Genomic DNA, 12,647 nt, shown 5'->3' on the forward strand with positions numbered 1-12,647 from the left:
CTTCCTTTTCTCCTTCCTTTTCTCCTTCCCTTTCTCCTTCCCTTTCTCCTTTCCCCTTCTCTTTCCCCTTCTCTTTCCCCTTCTCTTTCCCCTTCTCTTTCCCCTTCTCTTTCCCCTTCTCTTTCCCCTTCTCTTTCCCCTTCCCTTCCCTTCCCTTCCCTTCCCTTCCCTTCCCTTCCCTTCCCTTCCCTTCCCTTCCCTTCCCTTCCCTTCCCTTCCCTTCCCTTCCCTTCCCTTCCCTTCCCTTCCCTTCCCTTCCCTTCCCTTCCCTTCCCTTCCCTTCCTTTCCCTTCCTTTCCCTTCCCTTCCCTTTTTCCTTCCCTCCCCCTTCCATCCCCACTGCTCTTCCCCAGCGCAGGATTTGCCCCGGCCGCACCAGGTGCGCGATGTTGGTAGAGCAGGGAAAGCCCAAGGGAGGATATAGCAGTTTTGAGAGCTGAGTTTTGACCACGGGGACACAGATGTGGGGCAGAACGGGGCCCAGCAGCTCCGGGCACACGGCTCCGTGCTGGCGCGGGGCAGAGCAGCACCCCGATAAGCGGCTGCTCCCTGCCCGGCCCCGCAGGACTTTGCCCCGCGTGGTGCTGGGGCTGTGGGACGGTGCCAAGCAACAGGAGCCACGGGAATGCCCCAGCCCCACGCGTGTCATCGAATCGCCTGAGCTGGAAAGGACTCTAAAGGGCATTTCCATCACAACGTCATCGCGTGCATCGCTTTTCCGCCGGCTGCCGTGGAGTAATTAAAACGGGAGCGTTTAGCGCAGCCGTGTGTCGCGCCGAGGGATTGCTCGCACCCGTCCCCGGAGGGATTCACCTTTGCCGGGGAAATACGGCCCTGCATTTCTGCAGAGCCACCGCTGTCACCGCTGCGTGTGCTCAGACTCGTGGCAAAAATAAAAACAAAAAGCAGGAGCCTCTTCCTGCCGTGCTCAGAAAAGCCAACGCATCCCGCCGAGCTCCCCCGTGCCCCAGGTTGGGGGCTGCACTGAGGGTCCCCTTCCCACCCCACGTGGTGGGCTGTGGGGTCCCGGGATCACCCAGGGGAGGGTCAGGCAGAAAGGGGTCAGTTTTGGGGTGTCCTATATAGGAGGTGCCTAAGACAGGAGGAGCTCATGGTGCCATCGGTAATTTTGGGGTGGGGGTAGCACTTTTGGGGGGTGTCCTATGGGATGAGTCCCATATAGAGCTGATCAGAGGCTCCAAAGGGGGTCTTGGGTTCCCCCCCCATTAGAGAATCTTAACGTGTCTATGAAGGGCCCTAGAGATCCTCCCCCATTAGGGGAGGGGCGTGGTGCTGTGGTAGCAGAGCAGGGTGTGGACCCCTCATCCAATTAGCGGCAATTAGCGGCCATAAATGGGCGGTGAGCTGGGGGGCAGCTGGCTGTGTGACAGTGGGGCTATGGCGGCAGGGCGGCCCTATGGGCAGGTGAGGCTGTGAGGGGTGGGAAGGGAAGGTCTGTCCCACCCCACGTGGATCTGCCCCATCCCTGCGTGCTGGTGGAGATGCGGCAGTGGGATCTGGGTGTTGTGACCCCCTTTTCTGGGATATCCTATAGCAGAGTAGAGCTGTTTCCTTACCAGAAAGGCAGGGGGTAGATCCAAAAGGGACTTTGGGACTGCAGTATCCCCCAGCCCTATTTCTGAGTGCCTGCAGTCAGTTTTGAGCCCTTTTGCTGCTGTGCTCTGTTCTTGGATGGTTGTGTGGCAGCCCTACTGCCTCCCCGTGCAGCTGGGGGGATGCTGAGTGCTGGGCTGCGTGCAGAGCTGTGCTGGGGGTTGCTTGGGTTCGCGGCTGTCTGTAGGGTGTCGCTCCTGTGCCCCCAACCCAGGGTGCCCGGGTCTGGATCCCTGATTGCGTTCATGTCTGGAGAGCAGCAGAGATAACCAAGGGCTATGAGGAAGGAGACTCCGTCCTGCAGCTCCGCCTGGAGGATGGCTCGGTGAGGCTGGGGCTGTGCGGGGTCCCCTGTTTGTTACACAGCTGATGTCCCAGGATGAGATCAGCTCTGCACCCCAAACCAGCCCGTGTCTGTGGGTGGGGAGGCCGCAACGTGCACAGTGGCCATACAGGAATGTGGCTCACTGTGGCCGTGTCCCCTGCCCACCTGGGGGCTGTCTGTCCCTGCTCAGCATTCACTCTGTCCCCAACCCCACAGCCTCTTGCTTACCCCCTGGGCTCCCAGCTGCCGCCCCTTTGCAACCCCGAGTGCCTCTCGGGCAAGGATGACCTGGTGGCCCTGAGCCACCTGCATGAGCCGGCCGTGCTGCACTCACTCCGCGTGCGCTTCCTGGAGGCCAACGCCATCTACACGTACTGCGGTGAGCCCCCGTACCCCCACCCCGACTCAGTGCCCTCCTGCCCCTTCCCTGTGCGAGCCCTGAGCCCGTCCTGCAGGCATCATCCTGGTGGCCATCAACCCCTACAAGCCGTTGCCCATCTATGAGGAGGAGGTGATCTACGCGTACAGCGGCCGGGAGATGGGGGATATGGACCCCCACATCTTCGCGTTGGCAGAGGAGGCCTACAGGCAGATGGTGAGGTGAGAGATCCCCGTGGGAGACCTCGGCATGGGGCTGTGTCGCACCAAGGTTGGGTCGTGGTGGGGAAGGGCTGAAACCCCATTGAAACCATCCCGAGGGCTCAAGGGCTCGCGTTCCCTTCCAGGTTTGGTAGGAATCAGTCCCTGATCATCAGCGGTGAGTCAGGAGCGGGGAAAACCGCCTCAGCCAAGTATGCCATGAGATACTTCACCGCTGTTGGGGGTGGCCTGGGTGACTCCAGCATGGAGGAGAAGGTGCTGGCCTCCAGCCCCATCATGGAGGTGCGTCCCCCCATCCCAAACCCTTCCTGTGGCCCTCCGCCCTTGATGAGGTGGATGGGTGGTGCAGAGGGTTGGCCTCCCTTGGAGCACCTGGAGATCCAAAGCCTTCCTCCTGCCAGGCCTTCGGGAACGCCAAGACAACCAGGAACGACAACAGCAGCCGCTTTGGGAAGTACATTGAAATTGGCTTCAGCCATGCCCGAGTCATGGGGGCCACCATCAAGACCTACCTGCTGGAGAAGTCCCGTGTCACCTTCCAGGTGGGGCTCTGCACAGGGACAAGGGTTGGCCATGGCTGTTGTGCTGGGCACACAGCCCCACTGCTGCTCAACTGAACTGGGAGGGGAAAACATCCCCTTGTGCCCGCTCTGGGGAGTGCTCAGTGCTCTTCTCACTCCTCCGCAGGCAAAAGCGGAGCGGAACTACCACATCTTCTATCAGCTCTGTGCCTCAGCTGCCCTGCCTGAGCTGCGGGGTCTGCATCTGCGTGAGTGCTCCACATTTTCCCCCCCCATTGTCCTCACGGTGATGTCAGTGCTCTGCCTTCCCCCTGACCCTTGGGGCTGCTGGCTGAGTGTGCTGCCCCATGGGATGGGGGTGCTTGAGAGCCCGGTGGGGCCGTGCTGCTCTCATCACCCATGCATCTTCACTGTAGGTGGGGCGGAGACCTTCTACTACACCCAGCAGGGCCGGTGCAGTGTGGGCACGGATGATGCATCTGACCTGGACAGCACACGGCTTGCCTTCTCCCTCCTGGGTACTGTTCTGGCTGGGTGCGGGTTGGGGGGAAGCAATGGGGTAGGTGTCCCCAGGGTCTGACCCCAACCCCTCTCTCTGTGCCCACAGGTGTCCCTGAAGCCGACCAGCTGGAGCTCTTTGCCATCCTCGCTGCTATCCTGCATCTGGGCAATGTCACCATCAGAGGGAGGGACCGCCACGGGGACGGCTGCTCTGTGGAGGTGGGCGAGAGCTCTGTGTGTGTCCCCACACGTCCCAGCACTGCTGGTGACCGCTCTGTCCCTTTGCAGCCCAACAACGAGGCCTTGGGGCTGTTCTGTGCGCTGCTGGGCATTGAGGAGGTGCAGGTGACACGCTGGCTCTGCCACCGCAAGCTGGTGACGGCAGGTGAGACCTACCTGAAGCCGCTCACCAGGCAGCAGGCGCTGGACTCCCGGGATGCCCTGGCCAAGCACATGTATGGGCAGGTCTTCAGGTGGATGACGAGCAGGGTTAACCGTGCCCTGCGCTCACCAGAGGGCCACCACACCTCCATTGGCATCCTGGACATCTATGGGTAAGGACAGCTCTTCTTCTCCTTGTGGAAGAGCATGGTCCTCCTCCGACCACGGTTGGGTCAACTCCACGGTGGGGTTGGGACGGTGGCAGTGTCCTGCTCCAGCCAGCTCTCTGCTGCCCACAGGTTTGAGATGTTTGACCTCAACAGCTTTGAGCAGTTCTGTATCAACTACGCCAATGAGAAGCTGCAGCAGCTCTTCAACCTGGTGGGTTTCACCCAGATGTCTCCTCAGTGGGAGGCAGCACATCTCCCTGTGGCCCACTGTGCTGCTCCTTCTGACCTCCTGCCCTGGGAATGTGGCTGCTCCCCTGAAACCTGGGGCTGGAGCCCCAAGCACGGAGCACTCTCTTCTCCAGAAGCTCAGGGAGAAGGGCTGCCCTGTGCAAACCTCCGCCCTCACCTTGGTCCTGCTGTGCTCTCCCATCCTTCCAGCATGTCTTCAAGTTGGAGCAGGAGGAGTATGTGGCTGAAGGGATTCCTTGGGTCTTCATTGACTTCTGTGACAACCAGCCATGCATCGAGCTCATTGAGGGCCGGCTGGGTGTGCTGGACCTGCTGAACGAGGAATGCAAGGTGGGTTGGGGTGATGGCAGCACTGCAGCTCTCTGGAGCCCCTGGCCAACCCCCTGACCCCTCTGCTCTTCAGATGCCCCAGGGCAGTGATGGGAGCTGGGCCCAGAAGCTGTACCAGACCCACCTTGGCAGCTCCCACTTCCAGAAGCCCAAGAGGCCGACAGATGCCTTTGTCGTGTGCCACTTTGCTGGCAAGGTAGGAGAGCCATGCTGGGCCCCTGGGCGGCTCTGGCTCCTCAGGGACTTGTTCCAAGAGCCCCACACCAAACGGGGCTGGGAAGGTCCCGGGATAACCTCGTGCTGGCCCTGTCCCATGTCAGGTGGAGTACCAGTGCAATGGGTTTGTGGAGAAGAACAGGGACACCGTCCCCGAGGAGCTGGTGGGGCTGCTGCGAGCCAGCAAGGTGTGTGCATCCCAGGGCTGGAGGGGGCTGTGGTGTGGGAGGTGGGAGCTGTGGGTGCCCCCCACCCCACTGCCAGGGGCGGTCCCATTTTGAGGTGTGTGGTGTATGATGCCTTGGTCATCTCCCTGTGGGGGGAGGGGAGGGTTGGGTCCTGCTGCCCCCAGGTTGGTAACACTGTCACTTCTCTCCTGCATTGCGTGGCCCTGGCCCAAGGTAAGGGCAATCTCTGGGACACTGTGGGCTGCTCTCATGGCAGGGTGTCTGTGGCTTGCACTGGGGTTCTCATGGGGGTTGGCACATGTGGGCAGTGTGCTGTGCTGTGGGGCTGTCCTGCAGCGATGGCTCTGTGTGCATGGTGTGATGCTCGCTGCTGCCCCTGCCCGGCTCTCACGGCCCCACTCCACGCAGTCTGCGCTGCTCACTGAGCTCTTCCTGGAGGATGGGGATGGCCCCACGTCCCGCAGGTCCAGTGGGCCCAGGTCCGGCCGCCCCAGCCGCAGGTCAATGCCTGGGACCCAGAAGAGTAAGAAGTCCATCTCCAGCCAGGTATGGGGCAGGGACAGCCCTGGGGGGAGGGGTGGGATCCTGCTGTGTGCTGGGGGGCTCTGAGCACCGTCCTGTTGTTCCTCCACAGTTCAAATCCTCCCTGCGGCGGCTGATGGAGACATTGGGCAGCACTACACCGCACTACGTCCGCTGCATCAAACCCAACGACAGCAAGCTGCCCTTCGTGTGAGTGCCGTGGGGCTGTGCCACCCCTCTGAGCTGCATCCCTCCTGCCCCACGTGCACACCCCCAGCTGATGCCCGGATGGGATAAACCTTTCATTTCTGCCCCAGCTTTGACTCCAGGAGAGCGGTGGAGCAGCTGAGAGCTTGTGGAGTGCTGGAGACCATCCGGATCAGCGCTGCTGGTTACCCCTCCAGGTACCCCATGCTCTCCCAGCACCCTGGGGGGTTCCCTGTGGCTGCAGCACCCCCTGATTCCCTCTATGCTTGCACAGGTGGACGTACCAGGAGTTCTTTGAGCGGTACAGGGCCCTGCTGAGCAGGGAGGAGCTGGTAGGCACTGATGCGAAGCAGAGCTGCAGCCTTGCCTTGGAGAGACTGCTGAAAGTAAGGGGTTGCAGTGGGGTCACCCCAGATGCATCCCTTGTGTGTGTGGTTTTATTTCCCATTCCTTGCGCTCCCCCAAGCGTTCCTTGCTCATGCTTCTCCCCATCCCTCGGGGTCCCTCAGGCATCCCTTGCACATCCTTCTCCCCCTCCTCTTTCCAGCGTGGGCCCTCAGTGGGGTGTACACGACAGGGAGGGACTGCCATTCCGCATCCGGCAGGGAGGTCACGGAGCATCCCTTTAGGGGGACCTCTTTGAGGCCCTGCTCTGCATCCCGCTCTGCTTTTCCCGCAGGACCCCAGCACGTACCGCTGCGGGAAGAGCAAGGTGTTCTTCCGTGCTGGGCAGGTGGCGTTCCTGGAGGAGCAGCGGTGCCGCCGGGTGCGTGCAGCGTGCACTCTGCTGCAGCAGCACCTGCGGGGCTGGCTGGCACGGCGGCGCTTCGGGCGCGTTCGTGCTGCAGCCGTGTGCCTGCAGCGTTACACCCGGGGCATGCTGGCACGCAGGTGAGGTGTGACAAGCCGAGCCCAGGGGGTATGAAGGTGGGGGGATGGACCCACCCTGCGCTCAGCTCCTGCACCCTGCTGCAGGCTCACGGCTGAGCTGCGGAGGAGCAGAGCTGCGGTGGTGCTACAGAAAAATGTGAGGATGATGTTGGCTCGGCGCTCCTACCTGCGTGTGCGCCGGGCTGCCCTCACCATCCAGGCCTTCAGCCGGGGGATGTTTGCTCGATGCCTGTACCGCCAGGTAGGAGCAGGGCAGAGCCGGACTTGGTGCCCTCCTGCATGGCATGGGGTGCGGGGTATCTTGTGGCAGCGTAGCGCTGATTCCTGTGTCTCCCCACAGATGGTGCAGCACCAGAAAGCCGTGGTGCTCCAGGCTGCCGTGCGGGGCTGGTTGGTCCGTCAGCGCTACGTCCGTCTGCGCAGGGCTGTGCTCTACCTGCAGTGCTGCTACCGCCGTGCACGGGCACGCCGTGAGCTGCGCCGGCTGCGCGCGGAGGCACGCTCAGTGGAGCACTACAAGCAGCTGCACAAGGGCATGGAGATCAAGGTGATGCAGCTGCAGTGCAGGCTGGATGAGCAGGTGGGTGCCGCAGTTCTCCCTCTGCTCCTGGGTCTGCGGTGCAGCGGTTGCCCTGTCCCAATGGAGGGCTCTCTGTTGGAGCTCTGCATGGGGTGATGCCTGAGGGGGTTACCCCATCACTGCACGTGGGTGGATTGGGCTGCCTGTGTTCCCTTTGGGGTGGGGTGCCTGTTTCCCAACCTCATTTTGCTACTCGCTGCCCCCAGGCCCAGGAGAAGCAGCAGCTGGTGGAGCAGCTCTCAGCGCTGAACGCTGCTCACGCTGAGGAGGTGCAGCGGCTGCGGGAGGAGATGCGGTGGCTGCGGGAGGATGCAGTGCACAACGCTCAGGTGCAGCAGCTGCAGGAGCGGCTGGCCGAGCTGGAGAGGCACAGTGCTGAGAGCCACCTGGCCCGGGAGGTGGAGGAGCTCCGGCAGGTCTGATGTGGGGCTGGGGGCGATGGCTCTGTGCTCCACTTTGGGCTGTGGTCACGGTGTGGAGTGCCCATGGGGCGGCCCCTGGGCTGCATGTGTCCCTCTGCTCTCCCCGCAGCGCCTGGCAGAAGTGGAAGCTGTGAAGCTGCACCTGGGAGAAGAGAGAGATGCTCTGATCCAGCGCACCTTGGAGCAGTCGCAGGATCTGGAAGGTAGGAGGGTCCCCATGTCCCTGTCCTACACAAGGCTCTGTGCACCCTCACCGTGTCCCCGTGTGTCCATCTCCCCACAGAACAGCATCAGCGTGCGGCGCGGGAGAGCCGGGGGCTGCAGCAGGAGCTGGAGGAGGAGAGGGCACGCTACCAGAGCCTGGTGCAGGAGTACGCCCGACTGGAGCAGGGCTACGAGAACCTGCGGGATGAGATGGCCTTCCATAGGGTGAGGGGTTGTGGGGGGCTCAGCCCCACTGAGCTGTTGTGTTCTCCACCCAGACCTATCCTTGTCTCCCCATGAGAGATGGGAGACAAGGTAGTGGCTGCTTGGGGTGTGGGGAACAACTCTGTTCCTCTTCTCTCCCATCAGCAAAGCACTCTCAGACGCTCTCCTTCATCCGAGAGCTTCCTGGGCTCTGAGAGCAGCTACCTGTCCTCCATGTCCACTGCCCCTTCTCGGGATGGCTCTGACCTGCAGGCTGAGGTTAGCAGTGATGGTGGAGGTGACAAATAGAAGCATCCCTTCCCATGATGTCCTGTGGTCCCGGTGCGGTGGCTGCAGGGATGTCAACTCCCAGCTCCAACCTCCCTCCCTCCCCCCCCAGGGGCTGGAGGAGCGCTGGCAGTCCCCACCTGAGGTCCTCCAACCCCACCTCATGGGGGATCCCACACCTAACAGCGGTGTGGGGCAGGACCCCTTTGAGAAGGCGTACCTGCTGCTGCTGGGACAGCTCAATGCTGTCACTGAGGAGCTGGCCCGCACCCGTGAGGAGCTGCGGAGGAGCAAAGCATCCATGGAGCAGGAGGAGAAGAAACCCCTGGATTTCCTCAAGCGAAGGGTGAGCCCCTGCCCCGTAGCTGTGGGGATAGAGCTCTGCTGCCAGGGCTGCCCTCACCCTGCCCTGCTCTCCTCTTGGCAGAACATCGCTGAGATGCTGGGGTTGGGCCGGAGCCCTGAGAAGGCGGTGGGGGAGGACCTGAAGCACGCCTACGATGCGGTGCAGGTGGCCAACAAGTGAGTGCAGCCCCATAGGTGCTCTGGGGAAGGCTGGTTTGAGGGGACCAACCCTACCCCGAAGGGTTGGGATTGATGTCTCACGATGTCTCAGAGCTGTGGAATGGGTTGGGTTGGAAGGGACCCAAAGGACCCTCAGTCCAAAGAGTGGTGCCTCAGTTTCCCCATCTGTGCAGGCTGCTGGTGAGCCAGCTGCAGGAGGAGAAGCAGCACCACGAGGAGGAGGTGGAAGGGCTGCACCTCGACATCCGCTCACTCAAGCAGCTGAGCCAGCAGCAGGCTGCCCTCATCCAGGACCTGCAGCAGCACCAGGGCCAGGAGGGGCTGCAGCACCACATCGTGCGCCTCAAAGAGGAAAACTGGGTAAGGGGGGGAACTGGGGAGACAGGATAGAGAGCTGGATACCCTTATCTTGTCCTGTGGTCATCTGCACTGTCCTTCTGGGGAGCTATCTCCTGGGAGTTGTGAAGCTGAATGAGGGGTGCTGAGCCTTATGAGGGCCGTCCTTGTTCAGGAGCTGTCCCAGAAGCTGGAGAAACAGGAGAGGACCACACTGAAGCTGCAGAAGCAGCTGAGAACCTACACAAAGCAGATCCAGGAGTTTACAGGCATGTACCTGCATGGGAAAGGGGGGTACAGGGGTGGGGGGCACCAGCCTGCTTTGGGGCTGACGCATCACTTACCCTAAAGTGGGACCTGCTGCGAGTCCCATGGCTCAGGACACAGCAGAATGTGACCTGTGCTCCTCTCCAGCAATGAAGAAAGAGGCCACTGCACTGGGGCAGGAGCTGGGAGCATCCCCCATAGTGCTACCCCCATCGGGGCTGCCCCAGGCCATGCTGGCGTGGAGACTCGAGGATGAAGGGCGCATCATCAAGGCCATCATCACAGGTGGGCTTTGGGTCAATGGGACCGTGTTACCCAACAGAACCCTTTTTTCCTTTGAGATGGGTCCTGCTTCTTCCTTCCCCCAATTTCTAGGGCAGCACTTGGCTCAGCTCTGCTTTCTGTAGCTGCCTGACCCCACATCTTTGTGCCCTCCCCCACAGATTATCGCCCGCAGAGCGGCTCAGGGGCACTACCAGAGCTTCCAGCCTACATCCTCTTCCTCTGCATCCGGCACGCAGACTGCTGCTGCGACGAGCCACGGGCCCGCTCACTGCTGGATGCGGCCGTCAACGCCATCAAGAGGGTCATGAAGGTGGTGTGGGGGCTGCAGCCTGGACCCCGTGGCTCTGTAGGATGGGGCTGTGGTGCCCTGGAGCCTCTCTGACCCACTTGTGCTTGCTCTGTCCCCACACAGAAGCACAGCGATGACTTTGATGTGGTGGCACTTTGGCTTGCGAACACCTGCCAGCTTCTGAACTGCCTGCGCCAGTATGGCCGGGATGAGGTAGAGTGCTGGGGGCTGTCACCCCCCTGAGTGGGGACGTGGGGACCTCAGGGGCTACGGGCTCTGCTTATAGGCTACAGCTGCCCCCAGCTCGTGTACATGCTGGGCTGATCCTGTTGCCCTGGGGTGGGCTCTGGGGGGGTTGGGTCACCCAGGGACCTCTCACCCAGAGCTGGCTGTGCCCACAGAGCTGTCACCAGGGGAACACGGCGCAGCAGAACGAGCACTGCCTGCGCTACCTGGACCTGCAGGGCTCCTGCTGCAGCCTGGGTGCGCTGGCAGTGCAGCTGTACCAGCAGCTCGTCCGCACGGCTGAGAAGTGCCTCAAGCCCATGATTGGTATGGATGGGGCTTGGGGGGGAGCGGGGCTGGGGGCTCATGGGGTGCCCTGGTGCTGGTTTGGGAGGGGGAAGCACTATGTAAGGGAGGCACTTGTTAAGAGGGCAGCTCTGGATTGGGTTGGGTTGTACTTGGGGGGGGGGGGGGGGCTTCAGGTTGGGTTGGATTCATCTTCAGGAGGCTGTGGGGTGGGTAGGGTTCCCCCTTAAGAGAACTGTAGGTTGGCTTAGGCCCCCTATGGTGGGGGGCTCTGGGGTGGGTTGGGTTCCTCTTAAGTGTATGTTAGGTTTCCCATGGGGCTGTAGTATGTGTTGGGTTTCCTGTGGTGGGGGTGGGGCTGTGGGTTGGATTGAAGCCCGGTTGGGTTGGGTTCCCCATATCCAGTGCATAGGGGAGCTGTGAGTTGGGTTTGGTTTTCTGTGACCGGGGGCTCTGTGTTGGGTTGAGTTCCCCATGGGGTGAGATCTGGGGTTGGGCCTTGGAGTATTCCAACTCAGATGAGGCATTTGGGGAGATGAAGGGGGAGGAGGCATTTGTAGCCCTTCTGCGGACCTCCGTCACCCACATGCCCCACTTCTCTCATCCAAGGAGCACAGCCCCCCCATCAGCTCCTCTATCTCCAGCTAGAGATGACATGAAGCCAACGAGCCATGCTCTGATCGTTCCTCTTCCCCTCTCCAGTTGCTGCAATGCTGGAGAGTGAGACCATCCAGGGCCTGTCTTCTTCCTGCCCTCCCTCCCACCGCCGCTCCTCGACCCCCCCAGCCCACACGCTGCCCGAGCTCCTGCAGCAGCTGGGCTCCTTCCTGCAGGCGCTGGAGCTCCATGGGCTGTCCCCAGCTGTGGGACACCAGCTGCTGCGCCAGCTCCTCTTCCTCATCAGTGGCACCACCCTCAACTACCTCCTGCTGAGGAAGGATGCGTGCTCCTGGAGCCGCGGCATCCAGCTCAGGTCGGTCCTGTGTGGGGTTGGGAGGAGCCAGGGCAGGGGGGCTGCCTCCTGCTGACCCCACAACCCCGTAGGTACAACGTCAGCCAGGTGGAGCAGTGGCTGCGGGCGCGGGGGCTGCAGCAGAGCGGTGCCCGTGACATGCTGGAGCCGCTGGTTCAGGCTGCACAGCTACTGCAGGTGAAGAAGGCGACGGAGGAGGACGCGGGGGCCATCTGCAGCCTGTGCACCGTGCTGAGCCCGCAGCAGGTATGGGGCTGGGCGGAGGGGGGGGGATGTGATGACCTCTGGAGTTGCAGCCCTGGGCCCCCTGCAGCTCCATCACACGGTGCCTCCCCCAGGTTGTGAAGATCCTACGGTCGTACACCCCGACTGCTGGGCTGGAGGAGCGCGTGAGCCCTGCCCTCATCAGCAGTGTGGAGGTAGGGCAGGAGGCTCTGCTGGGGGTGGGATCTTAGCTCTGGGTTTTGGGCCACCATCTTTCTGAGGGCTGTGTTCCTGCAGAAGCGGCTGCAGGAGCAGCAGGCGGAGGGTCCCGGTCAGCTCCTGGTGGACACCAGCCACCTCTTCCCCGTGCACCTGCCCTTCACCCCCTCCCCACTGCACCTGAATGAGCTCCGCATCCCTGACACCGTGGACCTGACCTTCCTCGTGCGCCTCTGAGCCTGTGGGGACCCATGGATGGGATGGGATGGGATGCAGCTTTGTGTGCATGACGTGTGCTGGAGCCCTCAGGTACTGCCTCTGGGGCACAGCTGCCATGATCTTGACACCTTCTTTTTAACGCTTTGATGTTAATAACTTTGATGTTAATAAAAGTCTTTGCAGATAAATTGAGTGCCTGAGGCTGGCTGCGGGGGGAGAGCGGGTTGTAGGGCAATGCCTTTAGTGTGTAGGGCTGGGCAGTCCTTGCCCATCTGTGGGATGCAGCGGGGGAGGATGGGGCATCACCCCGTTCTCTTTAACTTCTTGGCTGAAGCTTTGCCCTTGGGCGTGGGGGTGGGTGGAGGGCTCTTTAGAGCTGTAGGCAC

General features: G+C 61.9%; 1 protein-coding gene across 1 annotated transcript; it reads left to right on the forward strand.

The window, feature by feature from the left end:
- The first annotated feature begins 1,398 nt into the window (after positions 1-1,398).
- On the forward strand, positions 1,399-12,279 carry LOC136055521 (unconventional myosin-Vb-like). The gene is made up of 36 exons (XM_065747315.1): positions 1,399-1,425; positions 1,829-1,939; positions 2,156-2,318; positions 2,395-2,539; positions 2,665-2,821; positions 2,941-3,081; positions 3,227-3,308; positions 3,477-3,578; positions 3,668-3,780; positions 3,850-4,115; positions 4,242-4,323; positions 4,551-4,691; positions 4,765-4,887; positions 5,012-5,095; positions 5,504-5,641; positions 5,730-5,827; positions 5,935-6,021; positions 6,099-6,210; positions 6,504-6,715; positions 6,800-6,956; positions 7,056-7,295; positions 7,502-7,624; positions 8,006-8,146; positions 8,291-8,404; positions 8,526-8,759; positions 8,841-8,935; positions 9,112-9,298; positions 9,450-9,576; positions 9,689-9,826; positions 9,985-10,136; positions 10,239-10,328; positions 10,517-10,667; positions 11,349-11,619; positions 11,691-11,865; positions 11,958-12,038; positions 12,121-12,279. Exons 1-36 carry the CDS (start codon positions 1,399-1,401, stop codon positions 12,277-12,279), a joined length of 5,019 nt encoding a protein of 1,672 aa, XP_065603387.1.
- The last annotated feature ends 368 nt before the right edge of the window (positions 12,280-12,647 follow it).

Source organism: Cyrtonyx montezumae, unplaced genomic scaffold, assembly GCF_038088225.1.
Source record: "Cyrtonyx montezumae isolate F1298 unplaced genomic scaffold, pur_monq_1.0 scaffold_44, whole genome shotgun sequence".
Classification (NCBI taxonomy): Eukaryota; Metazoa; Chordata; class Aves; order Galliformes; family Odontophoridae; genus Cyrtonyx; species Cyrtonyx montezumae.